Source organism: Manis javanica, chromosome 12 (assembly GCF_040802235.1).
Source record: "Manis javanica isolate MJ-LG chromosome 12, MJ_LKY, whole genome shotgun sequence".
In the NCBI taxonomy this organism is placed as follows: domain Eukaryota; kingdom Metazoa; phylum Chordata; class Mammalia; order Pholidota; family Manidae; genus Manis; species Manis javanica.
The window spans coordinates 3,032,819-3,048,886 of NC_133167.1; the positions used below are offsets into that span (position 1 = coordinate 3,032,819).

The window sequence follows — 16,068 nt, forward strand, 5'->3', positions numbered from 1 at the left end:
GCAAAAGTAAGTTAAAAATAAGTGAAAACAGAAACGAACTCTGATAAAAACAAAGCTCACAGTTGGCTACAATGAAAAGCAGAGAAGTTCACAGAGGTGAGCCCGGGGGTTCACATCCCTGAAACATACAAAGGCCACCTTCGGAGGACCCCAGTGTGCCCCATGGGACCCCTGCTTGCCCCCGGCTTGACGGGTCAGGCAGACTTCTCTGCAGCTCTGCCCACCCACGTCTTGCTGTGGGGTTTCTTATGGTGGGACCAGGAGCTGGAAGTACGCCCCTGTTTGGGGCTCTACGACAGACGAGGCAGGCCAGGGAGGTGGGTCTGCACTCACGCTGCAGTAACTAATGGAGTCGTGGACAACACTGGGCGCTCAGGATATCAGCACCCAAGGCTCCAGCTGGGAGAGCCGTGGGGGAGCTGGGGGAAGACTTACTTTGCTGCCAAGGGGTGGGCCCTGGGCCACTGCGTCCAGCTCTCCATCCTCATCTGTCTGCTCACTGTCCCCACTTTTCTCTCCGGCGCTTGGCTCAGGTCTGCCTGCAACAGATGCCTGCATGACTCCACGCAGGGAAAGGAAGGCTGCGGGCAAAGCCCTTGTCGGTCTGCCTGCCCACCCGCCCATCCACCCTCTGCATATATATCCCCCTGTCCGTCTGTCCATCCATCTATTCATCTACCCTCCTGCAAAACTGTCTGTCTGTCTGTCCGTCCGTCTGTCCATCCATCCATTTGTCTGTCCATCTGTCCGTCCGTCCGTCCGTCCGTCCATCCATCCATCCATCCATCCATCCATCCATCCATCCATCCATCTGTCCGTCCACCCACCCACCCACCGACCCACCCACCGTGTAACACCCAGGGCAGGCCCTCTGCTGGTCTTTTAAAGGTCTATCCAAGCATCCGTTGGCAGCGGGCTGAGTCACAGCCTAAAACTAGCACTCCGCATCCATTTTGCCAGCAGTCATGCTTGCAGACATTCCCCTCCATTTAGGACGGCTTCTTAGGCACTCAGAAGGCCCTGGAGTGGTGGGGGGGAAGCCTGGAGGTGCCATGTTTTCCCAAGCAAACCACCTGCTCATCAGCAGACCCAGCCCTGGGCCCCACTGGGGGGCAAGGCTCAGCCCCAGGGCTCCTGGATTGCTTCTCCACCCCCAGGGTCCTCCTTACCTGGCGCCCAGGCTGCCCCCTCACCGCCTCCGTCTTCCCTTCTTTGCCCACTTCCTCCCTGGCCTGTGTCTGCTCCTCCACATCACTACCCAGGGAGACCCAGCAGCAGGTGCTGGGGCTTTAGAGCTGGAAGCCCCCGGCCGCGGGCCCAGCACCTGCTGCTCCTGCGCTCCTCCCGCTGTGTCCCCGTCCTCACTCCCCGCGCCGTCGGGTGGGGAGGTCTCCAGTGTGACCAAGCAGGACCCAGGATGCACCTGAGGGTGCACGTGAGCTGCTCTCCTCCCGCACCCCCTGAACCCAGACATGAGCACCAGCCGGCTGGTGCCCCCTCCTCAGAGGGCTCGGGCGACAGACCTGGTGATTATTTTTATTCTCTCTAGACAGCAACAGACTTGAGGAAACTCACCCCAAACCACCAAGGGAATGTGGAGACGGGTTTCCAGAGGCCTGGGGGCGTGGCCTGAGGCCTGGGGCGTGGCCTGTCCGGGTGGTGTCCCCTGCCCCATTGAATGTCTGCAGGATCTCCGTGACCGTTTTGGACGCCAACTCCTTATGTCTCCCTCTCCACTTGGGACAAGGGTTTGAATACTAACCCATCTACTGAGATCAAGTCATACTTAATAAAACCCAAAGGATTATCCAGGTTCCTGACATGGAACAGAGGTTTCTTGGCCACTCATGCTAGCGTGGTGGAAACAAAAATAAAACCATTTGAGCCCAAAGGACTTACTGTTGGCATCAGGTGAGCTACGGACTCTGTCAGGTAAACCTGTAACCAGAGAAAAGGGGCTGAGAAGCAAGACATCCCCCGAAGAGACCTTGTGCGTCAGGATGTCTGTCCTTTCTTTTCCTTCCGTGCCACTGAGCCTGCCCCCAGGCACCTGCCTGTCCTGCTACGGGACCTTGCGAGAACACGCCCGTCACCCTGCAGGGTCACTCAGCGGAAACCCCCTGCTCTGCGTTAGGGAGAGAAGACCCTCCTGGCTGCAACTGGTCTGTGCTGAGCCCTGGCTGGGCCAGGGTTTCAAAACATTAACTTTAATTGTCCCTTTTCTTTCTTTCTTTTTCTTTTTTTCCAGTTTGCATATTTTGTTTAAAAAGGCACAGGTTTCCCAGCATTTCCCTTTCTCAGTGTGCTGTAGACACAGGTGCCCAGCAGAGAGAACGCAGCTCCTGGGGCCTCACGCTGGGCACCTGAGACCCGCTTCCCTGGGGCTGCAGCAGCGGCTGTGAATCGGGGTGCCTGTTGCCCCACAGCGCCACCTCCTGGTCCTTCATGGTGATGATTTTGAAATTGGCACGTTCCCCCTCAGCTCCAACCCTGGCTGGCATCAGAATCTCCATGACCTCCTACGTAACGCAGATTCCCAAGCCCACCCAGGTCCCTACAAATTGGCACCTCCCAGGGCAAGGCCCAGGTCCTAGGGGTTCTGATGCGGCAGGCGGTTTCCCGCTGAGCGTGGCTGCCTCTGGGGTTGAGATTCTCAGGTGCCCGTGGTACCTGTGGTTCCCAGCCCTGAGCCCTGCGGAGGGGGCTGGACCACCCTCCTTCTGTTTCTTTGGGAAGATCCTCTGCTGGCTCTTGGCTGGCCAAGGGCAAGGGGCGCTGGAATTTCCTGATGGGCTCCAGCTCAAGGTAGAGATAGAGCTTTGAAGCAGCAGCCCAGGGGGAGACGCTTGGCCAGACTTACTGGCAGAACCTGGGACTTGAGAGACAGGGACAAGGCGAGTGCTTCCCGCAAACACTGCTCCGTTATCTCTGTTCAAGCCCAGGAGAAACTTCCAGACTCCAGCTTTCTGACATCCTCCTCTGAAATAACCTCTCTTCCTAAATACCTTACAGGTGGGCAATATAGGTGAACACACATTAAGTGCCAGACAGAAGTCTGGATTTTAAAGTTATCATGAAATAAATACTTGGATTCAAAATATTAAAACAAACTATTAGTTACAATCAACTTCTTTAAGTCTTGATCATCATGGAAAGAGAGAGTTTAGGCCCCAAATCCAGTGGCCCAGGGAAAAGGCCTGGAGACCATGTGGTGTGAAAGAGGCCCGGTTACTCGATTAGCCACTGGGTTTGAGAACCTTGCCTGTGAGCTCTGACTTTACTATAAAGCACTGGAAAAAAATCCGATTTCAAATAGTGGGGGTGTAAACAGTATGCAGGGCTTCTGAGAGGGTCAGGCCAGGCCAGGGGGCTGCAGAGGTTTGCTCTCATACAAAAAGCAGCCAAACTCATATAAAACAGCAGAAATGGACTGACAGAACTCCCACCGTCTCCCACAACCCCACACTCATTCCGGAGGGTCTGCTTGGTCCTGAAACATTAACACATGCCTGGGAACAAGCAGAGACCCTCAGAGAGGCCCCCAGCCTCCCCTGCACACTCCTTACCCGTGCCCTGCAGCCGCCCGCAGAGGGACCGGATCACCTTGGCGCTCCCAAACCTCTTGAAGCGGGCTCGCACGTGCCCGTAGTACCACTCCAGTGAGCCGATCCTCACAACCCTGCAGGGAGATGACGTGTGGCTGAGGCCCCACTGAAGAAGGGACGTGCTGCACCCAATACCAGGTGGGTACTTGACCTCCAGACGGGCTCACCTGGCCAGGTGGCAGGGGTCACAGAGCCAGCCTTGCTCCTCCGGGTGGGCGTGGCTGCAGTCAGTACAGATAAAGAGGCGGCAGTCCAGGCATTGCCTTTTGGGGCTGACGAGGAGCCGGTAGGGCTGCAGGCAGTGGGCACAGTGGGTCTCATTCAGGTGGGCTGTGTCTGGGAGCAGCTCCCTCTGAGAGCTTTCCTTTTTAATCTTGCCCTTCAATCCCCTTGCGAAAATATTGGAAACAAGAAGAAGTATATTGGACACCTTGTTTTTGCAGCAGGCTGTACCCATGCAGACACGGAAAGCAGGGACCCAGAATCAGGTAAAGCCACTCACAGGCAGCCCTTCCTCCCCAGGGGGAGACTAGCAGGTTGGGTTCAAACGGGCACAGTTTGGGCAGGCTGAAATTGAGACACATCAGTGTTATAGAGACAGAATTGCATCTGAATATTCCTACAGTGGTTTCAAACTGTACATTTTTTTCCAGGTTGCATGACTTTTATTCATTGCCAAAGGGCCAGGAACCATAAAGGTTCAGACGCTCACAGACTGGGGTAGCTCCCATTGCTGCCTGTGCAACCCCACAGACTTCAGTTTAGGGGAAGAGGATGGACAGAGTCCCTGAAGCCCAAGTTCTTTGCCAGCTGGGGGCCTGAACCCTGAGCTTTTCTCATGCACAGCCCAAAGCTCAGAGACTGTGCTCAGGCACCATGTTTGGCTGGATGAGGGTGCACCTTTAACCATTAGCACCCCGTGTCCCATGTTCCCTGGAGGAGGTGACGTTGGTAGCTCTGGAGAGCGTGGCAGGGGTAGGGCCAGGGGAGTCATGGGAGGGCAGCCTGGTCAGGCCATGGGGTTATACAGAACCAGTCTGCTGCCCACTCTAATTATTTAGGAGTTGGTTAGAGAGGAGAGAAAAATTCAAGTGGTTCATGGGCTGGTCAGAGCAGCGGCAGATGACATAGAGACTGCAGAGATAAGGCTCATTCAGAAGGCACTGGAGGCTGCTGGTCCTTCCTGGGAGGCCAGGCACATCTGCTGTGCCACACTGGCCTGAGTTAATGGCTCTGAGCCGAGAACAACACCAGGGAAGTAGACGTCAGGTTGGCAACCTACTGAGAAAGGCGATAGGTCAATGGCCCCTCCCTACAGGGGTGCACAGAGTCCTGAGGGCAAAGCCAGATGAGATTTCTTCAGCAACGGGGTCTGGGCCCTTTCCAGCAGGGCAGCAACTGGAGTTGCGTCCCCAGCTTTGTCCCCATAGGTAAGGCTGTCGCGTTTGGCCTGGGTGGGGTCCAGAGCAGGAATCACCAGCACCCCAAGTCCCAGGAAAACCAATCTCTGAGACCATCACGTTTTCAGGAACACGTCTTCCTGGCAAACCTGCCAAACTGAACTGACTAGACAAATGTACCTTCAGATAATGAACACATTCCTTTTGTTCTGGACTTCAGAAAATATGTGCCAAACATAATACTTTCAGTTTTAGATGAGATCAAATTAATCCATTCTTAGTAACTAAAATTAGACAATAGGTACCATTGTCTTCTGAGAACTCTGCACCTGTGGTTTCTGGGGGACACCCTGGGGTGGGCATGGCAGAGGCTGGAGACTGGGGAGCCGCCCTAGGAAGCTCTGCAAGACCACTTCTGGTTTAAAGGGGTATTGGCTGCGATTCACTGATTTCCCTCCCCCAACTATTCATTGAAATACTCTTGAGGACAGACAGAAAAATAAGACCCATTTCAGCTTTGAAAACCAAGAAAAAGTGGCCAAGCAGCGGCAAGAATCTAGGGGGCATACAGTCACCCACTGACTACAGTCCAGATAAAGCTGCAGGGACAAGGTAACGTCTTTGCCTCAAGCAGAGGAGCACAAGGGACCTGCAGCGGGCGGGGAGGCCTAGTCGGCTCCATGCCCACTCTTACTGTAGCTGCATCGGTCAGGAAAGGGCCTTGTCCAGCGTCCCCCAGTGAGTGTCCCACATTCTCTAACCAGGCAGAATCACACCCCCTGCACACCAGAAAGCAAGATGTGGAGGCATGCTGCGTCCCAGGATGTCAAGTCCTCTGGAGTCAGAGCCCAGAAGAGTCCTGGATTGGCCACTGCACCCTGATCTATGTCTAGAGCGGGATGTGGGGATAAAGGATGATTATACTCTGCTTCAGATGTCCTCCAACATGACCCTTCTTCATAGCTGGGGCACAGGAAGTGGGGGAGGGAGGCCCCATGCTGGTCTGCCAGTCACGCCAGACGATGCCTGCTGGCCGCGGGGCATATCAGTTCGACCTAGAGCTTCAGACAGGGAGGAGGTGAGCGGGACAAGAGCAGTCCGTACACCCTGCCTAGCGCAAACACTGGGTGACCAGATGCCACTCCACTGCAGGAGACTCAGCAGGCAAAAACCCAACATGCAGCTGCAAGTTACAGCCACCTTCAGGAATAAAGGACAGCCAGATGTGATCTACTATCAGCTACAGAAGAAGACTTGCAACAAGTCTGCTTGGTGTGCCGAATGGGATTAAGAGGGAGGAGGAGGAGGTGAAGAAGAAACCGGGCTGAGAGGGGAAGTCCACAGGTGATGCTCACTGAGCTGGAGAGGAGCTGGCTAAAGACGAAGATGAAAAGGAGTGAAACTGACGGTGGGGAAGAAAATGGACAGAATTTCCACTGTAGGGTATTAGCCCGGTGATTTAGAGTGGTGGTTCTCAAGGTGTGGTTCTGGGACCTCTGCAGCTTCCCAGGACCCCTTAAGAGGGTCCACAAGCTCCAAACTACATTCGTAATAATACTAAGATGTCTTTGTCTTTTTCTCTCTTGACACTCACACAGGGAGATGCAAAAGCTGTGGTGGGACAGACTGCTAGGGCCGTGGCTCGGATCGAGGGAGAGGCTCAAACCACGCTGGACGGCATGCCTTCGATGAAGCGTCCCTTGAAGGTTTGGCCTCGGGGAAGCAGTGAAAGTTCTTTATCCTATTAAACCTTGACCCTTGAGTATGTTAACCCTCTGTGTGATGGCACGAGAAGCACACACAGAAAGCATTTCTGCCACACACGGCAGCACCTGAGATGCCTTGGTGAAAGGAATAGGCAATTGCTGGAGTTCCAGCCAAATTAGAAACTTTTTTCATGAAGCATCATTTTTATTTGAAAGAACAGTGGAGAAATCCACTATTCTGACTTAGGTGTTTTCCAGACATTTTCTCAAAAATAAACAAAGTGAGCCTGTGGCTTCAATAAAACAAGTGACAGCATTTGTTGCCATTGACAAAATTCATGCTTTCAAGCACAATTAAGAATTCTGGAAAATTTATATCTGCCACCATGAACTTGACAGCTTTTATCACTTAGAGGTTTCTGATGAGATCCCTGGTGGTAGTGACAATGTGATTTTTTTCATTATATAACGAAATGTGTCAACGTTGGGTAAGGCCGCATGGTGCTACAAAGCTGCACACGGATATAAGATCTGTTTCCAGGTGCAAGACCGACCAATGGGTTTTAATGTAATGGGAGGAAAAGACATGGTTTCAGATTCCACAGGTGACTCCCTCCACGAAAACTACCGGTTGTTGGATTTTCATGTAGTGTCAAAACATCACGTCCATAGTTACCTGAAAAGGCTACATGTCCCTTTTCCAACTACGTATCTGTGAGGCTAGATTTCCTCCAAATACGTCAGCTGACACAACATACGACAGCACACTGAATGCAGAAGCACGCACGAGAATTCAACCGTCTCCTGTTCTGCCAGACCCGGGAGGGATTTACAAACATACAGCACAATGCCACTCTTTCACTAATGTTTCCGTTTTGGAAAAAAGTTATTTTTCATAAACATGTTATTTATGCTAACAGATAAGGGGCTCAGTGTTGTGATTTTTAAACAAACAAATGAATATTTTTTTAAAGGCCCAGTTTTAATTTTGGTAGGGTAGACACTGATACATGACCCGGATGAACAGAGGTCTTAGGGGCTCTCAACAATTTAAGGGAGCAAAGGAACCCTGAGGCCAAAACACCTGAGGACCTCGGCTCTTGAAGCTGTTTGCTCTCCCCGTGCAGGGGAAGGGCTGCTGAGCTGGACTCAGGCACGGCTGGAGCAGAAAGGCCATGGAGGGGTGTCCCGGAGCCACAATCCCACACTGCTGTCCTCCCAGCTTCCAGCTGGCCCTGACTCGTGACTGAGCAGAGCGGAGGGGAGACCCTTCTGCCCTCCAGGGAGAAGGCGGATCTGGGCAGGAAAAAGCCCTTCCAAACAGGAAGGGAAGTGGATGTCCCCTGCCGGTGCTGAAGGGCATGGAAGGATTGAAGGAGCAGGGTGCTGGAGGCAGGGGTGCAGCTGGCGGCCTCGTGTCCTTGTGCCTCCCCTCCTGGGGTGGGCCCAGGGGGAAGCGTGGTGGAGATGTGTGGGTGGGGAGAGCTCAGGACACGAGGGGTTGGTGATGCATCCTCTGGGCACACCTGCTACAGCCCCAAGGCCCAGCAGCATGAGGAAGGGTCGGGGGGCCAGGCTTGGGCTTGCTGCTGCTTGCATTGGGTAACCCTTAGACTGTGCCTCACAGGGTGGCATGAGATGCTGGGGGTCCAGGGGCTGGCAGAGTCCTGGGGTGGGTACAAAGAGGCCACAGCAGGGGGCAGATGGCTGGGTCCAGGGGTCTCATGGCAGGTGCCAGTCGCTCCCAACGCCGACCAGGACCATTCGCACACAAGTGCTGGTCCCCGTCCTGGAAGCAGACCTGACCTTCCACCCCGCATCACAGACCAGCAAGAAGCCTGTGGGCGGCGGCTCAAGGCAAGACCCCTCAAGTCTGTCACTAGGAAGCCTAAGAGAGATGTGTGAGTGAGCAGAGCTGGGGGTCAGAGACCGGCAAGTGTAGGCGTTCTAGCTGCTGGAGGGCCGGGGACTCCGGGATAGGATCACACAGATCACAAAGGAGCCACTTTTCTTTGCACAGCTTGGCTGGGTGAGTTCGGACCATGCCACAGAAGCTGCGTCACCGTAAGGACACATGAAAACCCTCCCAAGCAGGAAGCAAAGGAGCTGGGTCTGCAGGTCAGGAGGGCTTGCTGGACGTCTGGCCAATAGGCACACAGACCGACAAAGCTGTGGGTCACGGGGATGAAGGACAGCCGCGGGCAGCAGGGGCAGACACGGGCAGCAGGGGCAGAGCCGGCAGGCTCCCTCTAATGGGTCCCAGGTCAGGCTGGCATGTGGCTTCTCTGCAGGGCGGGGAGATAGAAGCAACGGGCAGGTTCCCTTTGCTGCTATAAAAATTTCCACCAATGTAATGGCTTCAAACAACACCCATCTATTATCTAATGGTTCTGGAGTTCAGAAGTCTGACACGGGCAAAAATCAAGGTGTTGGCAGGGCTGTGGTCCTTCCTGGAGGCTCTGGGGGGTTCTGTTCCCAGGCCCTCTCCAGCTCTGGAGGCACATGTGGCCACAGGCTCACGGCCCCTTCCTCCACCCTCGGAGCCAGCAGGGGCGGGTGGGGCGTCTCTCGCAGCGAATCCCGCTGGCTCCTGCCGCCCTGCGGCCTCCTCCTTCCCATCCTCAGGCCCCCTGCGGGCTGGCTGGGCCGAGCCCGATGAGCCAGATCACCTCCCCGTGTCCAGGCAGCTAGTCAGCTTACTCCCACTGCAGCCTCCATGCCCATCTGCCATACAACCCAGCACACAGATCGGGAGGATCGCGACGGGGGTGGTGTCACTCTGCCAGCATTCTGAGTTTTCTTCCAGCCAAGAGACTCCCAAGGATCAAATCCACCCCTGAGGCCCTTCCTGAGAAAACACCTTGAAGTTGGGTTCCAGGGGACCAAAGAATGAATCCCAAGTATGGCCCTAAGGGTGGGGAGTGGGAGTGTGAGGGGATCGGGGTCACAGAGGTAAGGGACAAATTATTAAAAGCGTGGCACCCAAGCTACCCATAAGCGCCAGAGGTAATTGGTGAAGGAGGACGGACGCGGCAGTGCTGACCAAGTGCGATTCTGCGGGTCGTAGGAACAATACCCAGAGACACAAGGACAGCAGCAGCGGCTCCCTGCAGCCCGCTGAGGTCCTGGAGAACGACCCCAGGAGGACAAACACGAGAGAGGAAGTGCGTGCTGATGAGTCACGGCCGCCGCGAGTCTCTCGGGGACCCCCTAAGTGATCTGAGACCAAAGTTACTCTCCGGGCCCTGGCAGGCAGCTGGCTTCCTGTTTCAGCCCGTTTCTTCAGCCCTGGAGTCATCTGTCTGTGGGGCCAGGGCCCAGCTAAGGGTGACTTCAAATTCCTTATTCCTATTACTGGTAAAGCGAGCCACAGTTTGCCTGTGTCGCACTGAGAGCTTTCATACGTCACCTGGTCTGTTTGCGGAGATGGCAAATCCACCTCACTGCCTGTTTGCCCTTCTGGGGAAGGTTCGCAGGCCTAATATTTGATTTTGGGGCTGTGCCCTCTAACAACAGGGCATTCAAGCTCGGGAAGCTTCTGTCCTCACGGGGTCGGGGGCATGAGTCACTCACCCTGGCTCTGCAGTCTCATTCTCCCTGGGTTTTAGGAATACCCAATAATTTCTACAGAAACAGGATTGAGAGGCCACCTCAATAAACTCAGGAACCAGTGAGGGGAAGGACTCCACTGAGCATGGCAGACAGCACGGTACATGGCATACACAATCGGCCATGGGCCCGGAGTCCAGACCCACAGGGATGGCTTTTTTTCCACTCTGTGTGCAGGTCTGTGGGGTGGGGGAGTGGGTGTCCATAGGGGTCTGGGATCTTCCCAAGAGGGAGGGAGTTAAAAGCTGGGGCTGTGAACTGGATGTTCCCTCCGTGGTGTGCTTGGGTGACATTACAAATAACATGTGGTTATCTGTTCTGTACTTAAAAACCGTCCTAATACCCAAGTAACATGAATTTATAGAGGGACACTTAGAAAGGGGCAATTACACAGAATACAAGACCCCCCCTCCCCCAGATAGTGCCACGGCTAAGAGTCACTGGGTGTTCTGCATAGCTGGGGAACCAGGGGCATCCTGTGCGCTCACCTGTAAATGGGGACGATAACAATAGGAGCTCTATTGCAAGGTCGTCTGAAGATTAGATGAGGTGACACAGACAAAGCCCCAGGTAGTCAGCACCCAAAGCCTGCTGCCTTCCCCCGGTCAGGTACTGGCCTGTGTGTAGTGACATAGCAGCACAGAGAGCAGAGCCCTCACAGGGTTAGAGATGGGCAGGGGGCAGATGCTCAGTAAGTACGTGACTCATAGGATGTCTGATGAGCAGTCAGCACTGTACAGAGAGAGCAAGCAGGCTAAGCAGAAAGAGGTGGTGTTGGCAGGGGCAGAGGCTAGTTTAGAAAGGGCAATCCAGGGAGGCTTCTCTGAGGAGACGGCATCTGATCTGAGCAGGGACTTGAATGATGGGAAGGAGGAGCATAGGGAGACCTGGAAGAAGGAATGCCTGGGGCCATGGGTGGAAGAGACGACAGGGCAGGAGGGCGGTGGGAGACGAGCCTGTCCTGCAGCCGCTGATGTGGCATTAGCTGGGAGGGTGAGCAGAGGGTGGATTTGGGATTTTATTTTGATGGTTGGGCCAAAGGAGCTTGTTCATGTATGAAATGTGGGAGAGAGGGAAGGAGGGGAGACAACCGTGATCCATGGGAACTTGACTGAGATGGAGAAGAGGGGAGGAGGGAGGAGGGGTCAAGGCTGCTGCGGCAGATACACTGGGTAGCAAGCTGATGACACCTCCTGGCCAAGGAGCTGAGCAGGCACTTGTCCACATGAGTCTGAAGTTCAGAGGAAAGTTCTTGGCTGAAGGCGTAAATCTGGGGCTCACTGTCTAGACCTGCACCATCCAATACAGTAGCCACTAGGCACAGGAGGCTATTTCAGTTAATTGAAATCAGATACAATGAAGAAATTGGTTCCCCAGTTGTATGAGCCACCTCTCAAGTGCCCGGTGGCTACGGGTGGCCATCGGCTGCCCTTCTGGGTAGTGCAGACAGAGAACATTTCCACCGTTCCTGTTCAGGAGTGCATTTAGAGCTACGGTGCTGGCTGAGGTCACCCACGGGGGGTGTGTGCACAGAGGACAGAAGAGGGCTGAGGCGGAGGCCCTGGACCCTCCCAAAGTGAATATTAAAGGAGTCGAGGAAGATCAGCAAAGAAACAAAGAAGGGGCCAAACCCCAGACATGAGTGTGGCGGACCACACGAGAGAGGGTTCAAGGAGTGCCGAGCCTCTGTTATTGTAATTAGACTTTTCTGCGTATTTTTCAAAAAGTGAAATGGGATAAAACCATCTATTTTTATAATCTGCTTTTCCATTTAGCATCTTAGGAATTGTGGATGAAAATGCATTGCTACAGCATTATTTTCAATGGGTGCTGGGTAATCCATTGCTCAACTCACTGTTACATTTCGTATTTAACCAAATTTTGGACACTGGCTCTTGTCATTTTGGACATCAGTGTCTTTCTAGTTATTCACTCTTGTAATCCTTGCTGTGAGGAACATCCTCTCTGACTCTTTCCTTAGGAGGACTTTTGGCAGTTTGCTGGTTCAAAGGGTGAGCACACGGTTAAGGCTTTTTCTGTGTTACACCTGACAGACCTCTGCAAAGGTGAAACTAATTAATCCCCCTCTTCAGCTGTGGATTTCCCTGCACCCTTAAAGTTAAACCAGGCTGAATATTGGGATTCTCATTAGTCTTTGGAAATATGTGAAAAATGATGTATTTTTCTTTAAGTTTTCATTTCTATTATTGTCCTTTCATTTATTGTTTCATGTTTATTGGTTATGTGCATTTCTTATTTGGCTAATTTCCTGTTCCTATTCTTTTCCTAGTTAAACACTGGAATTTTTGTGTTTTTATAATTTGAAAAATGTATCTTTCAATTTTAAGAAGCTATTTATATATCAAGGGTATGCATCCTTGCCATTTAAGTACAATATTAAAAATTTTCTTTTTGAATTCATATGTGCATATTTATTTAGCCAATACTTATCTGTACTTTCCATTGTGATTTCTTTGTATATTGTCATACACATGTTTTTTCCATTCCAAGATTATATACATATTTATCTATATTGTCTTGTAGTAATTTTTATAGTTACATCTTTTACATTTTAAATATATCAATTAAAAATGTAACTAAGGTTAAACCTCCCCCCTGCCTATTGCCAACTGGTCCTAACACTAAGCTATAACTAATGTGTCCCTTTCCTACTGAAACCAAATGCCACCTTTATGTACTAAAATTTGTTATATATACTTTGCTGTATTTTAGGACTTTCTGTCTTGTTTGATTGTTTGCATCTGTAAAGGACCACATTGCTTTAATAATTATAGTAGTAAAATACTTTTTATTATCTTATGCAACAAGGTCTTATTATTTTTATTCAAATTACTTTATACTACATCTTTGTTTTTTCTTACAATTTTCTTGTGTTCAACAAAAATGCCTTGGGAATCTGACTGGGATTGCAGTTCATTAAATCTTTAGGAGCTGACATTTTTGAAGTAAGATGTTCATGCCATCTGAGTATATGGTATCCCTTGCTATTTATTTAAAGTTTTGTTATTTAAAGTACGTCATTCAATGATGTTTTGTACCATCCTTCATACGGCTCTTGCACATTTGTTATATATATATACATATATATATATATATATATATTTCTAGGTACCTAGTTGTTATTATGAATAGGATTTTTTTCTATATATTCAGTTGGTTATTTTTGATGTCTAAAAAAGGGGATACTGATTTTCTCTTGGGGTCTTCATCATCTGCAGATACTAGTTTAGATTTCCTTGTCCATGCAATTTATTTTGCAGCCTTCTCTAATTACACTGGCCAGCATTTCAAGAACATGCTAAATTGGCAATGATAATAAAAACCTTTTCTTGTTTCTAACATTAATATAGAATGATGGCTTTTTTTTGGGGTTGAGGAATACTTTTATCAAATTAAAAAAGTATTCTTTTATTTATATTTTTTTAGTTTGAAACATTATCAGCAATAGGACATTACCGAGCACTTTTCTGGAGTACTAAGATAATCGTAAGCTTTGTCTCCCTAGCCGGTGCTCCGCATACAGCTTTCTGTGATGATGGGGATGTTCCATGCCTGCCTGTCCTTTACGGTAGCCACTACCCACATTTGTGGCTATTGCAAAATTGTAATGTGGCTAAGGAGATGGAGGAAATGAATAATATATTGTATTTGTTAAACAATCACATGTGAGTAGTGGGCAGCAAAGACTGAGGCAAATAGTGTTTTAACTGGGCTGTGTTTTTCTTTCTTTCTGTATCCTTGTCAATATGGGGCATCGGGGTTCGGATAAACTGCTTCATCTTTCTAGTATGAAGCAGCTTAAATGCAGGAAAAATTCTTTGTTCCTTGGGCCGTGGAAGCCTCCAGACCAAACTGCACGGGAAGGTAAATCTTTGGCAATTTATTCCTCCATTAATGGGCCAGGAGGAGAAAGAGGAGCCCTTAAAGTAACCCCAGAGCAGTCCGGAGGGTGTGCGAGAAGGAACACCACGGGCGAACCCAGACTCACTGAGGGTCAGTGAGGACGGCGGCGTCCAGGACCAGGAGAGACAGGGGCTGGGAAGGGGCTCCTGGTGGGCTCCTTGGAGCTGCTGCCGGAGAGTCCAGGGTAACCGGAGGTGGACATGGGAAGTGCAGGCCTGGGGGTGGGTCGCCCTCTCAAAGGGAGGGAGCAAAATACACTGGCATTTAGCAGGAATACAGGGTGATAGGGACAAAGGAAGGGCTTTCTGGGCTTTGTTGTTACTCTGTTAGTTTTGGCTTTAATATGGTGATAATCCCACAGACATACCAAGTAGAAGTCAGAGGGGAGAGGGAATTTCTGAGGCAGCCACATGGCCCTGGAGCTGGGAGCACAGAGGGAAGGGTCTCGGCCACAGGCCAGGACCAGGAGGGGGCAGGAAGTGTGGGCATGCACACAGGTAAGGCGGAGTCTGGGAGGGGGCCACGCCTGGGGGGTCTTCTGCGCTAGGTGAGGGAGCAGGGGGCCACGGGGAAGGGCAGTGCCGCTGGAGGAGGTGAGGGAAATGCAGGGGGTGGGGAGCTGGCAGGGCGCTGCACTGAGGGGCAGCCTGAGAGTGCAGGGAAGGGCCTCCCAAGCCACCACAGGGGCCGTGAGCCACAGGCCTAGGAAGTCAGGGACCAGGAGGACGCTAGTGGCCTGGGGCCACACTGGGCATTTTCCTGCGGTTTACACTGGAAGAAATTCTTAAATATGTATGTGTACATTTAGGTGGATGGACGTGGGGAGCCCTGCACACCTGCTCCCCATGGGTGGGGGTTAAGGGGCTGGGGTGTGGGAGGGAATGCAGGGGGAGGGCAGGGGTGCAGCCGGCAGGAGATGGCCCAGCCACAGGGCCCAGGGCACATTAGTGGGGAGCTGGGATGCTTGGGGGTAATGTCATCTGAACCCCTCAGACATAGGGAAGCCTCTTCCCAGACAGCCCCTGGTCACCTGGACCCAGGCTCTGACTTTTCCTTCCTCTTCACAAAGCCTTATTTCTTGAGGACTTACACAGGATTTGAATGATGGAGGGAGTGTAATGAAGTGCCCTGCAGGGGCACCATCCATCTGAAGGGTGCCTCAGCCTTGTCAGAGTGCTGACAGGTGGGGGAGCCTTGTGCACAATGTGGGTGAGAGCCAGGGCTCCAGCGATGCCCCCAGTATGCCCAGCAGGTGCCAGCTGGCCTCTGCCTGTGGGCATCACAGCCACATGGAAGGGGACCTGCTCGCAAGCCCTATGGGAGTGATGGCCCCATTTAACCAAAGGCTTCGCTAGCCTGGGGCTGCCCGGCTCTGGGGAGATGCAGTTCTAAAGAGGGAAAGCCCTGCCCTCTGCCCTCTGCTCTCTGCTCTGGGGCCTCCCAGGGTGGCTTTGCTTTACAGACCCCCACCACCTTCATGCCCACCCAGGACTGCTCGCACATGGTCCTGGGTGCCGGCACAGGTCCCCCTGCTGCTGCCCTGGCGCACAGAGTGGCTGATGCTCTCCAAGAGAACTAAATCCCAAAGAGGGAAGAGAAAGTAATGAGCACACAGGCAGTAACACCTCAAGGTGTCCCAGGGTGCCATTCTGGCTCTAAGTAGCTGGGTGCTTTCCCCAGAGGCTCCCCCCACCCCCGGCTCATGCCACTCCTGGCTCCCTTCCCACCTCGCTCCCCACCAGCACCATCATCCTGGCCCAGTGGGGGCCCTAGAGGTGCCTCCCAATCTTTCCAGCCTGCAGGACGCTCCAAGTCAATGCTGCA

General features: G+C 52.3%; 1 protein-coding gene across 4 annotated transcripts in view; it reads right to left on the minus strand.

Moving 5' to 3' along the window:
• MLPH (melanophilin) overlaps positions 1 to 16,068 on the minus strand; it is a 45,076-nt gene that overhangs the window by 19,998 nt on the left and 9,010 nt on the right. For all 4 annotated transcript variants that reach the window (XM_037009706.2, XM_037009708.2, XM_037009705.2 and 1 more), the window contains 4 exons: positions 3,773 to 3,994; positions 3,567 to 3,679; positions 1,900 to 1,938; positions 436 to 539 (listed from right to left, as the gene is read on the minus strand). In XM_037009706.2, coding sequence (XP_036865601.2) covers positions 436 to 539; positions 1,900 to 1,938; positions 3,567 to 3,679; positions 3,773 to 3,994 — 478 coding nt within the window. The remainder of the gene's footprint in view (positions 1 to 435; positions 540 to 1,899; positions 1,939 to 3,566; positions 3,680 to 3,772; positions 3,995 to 16,068) is intronic.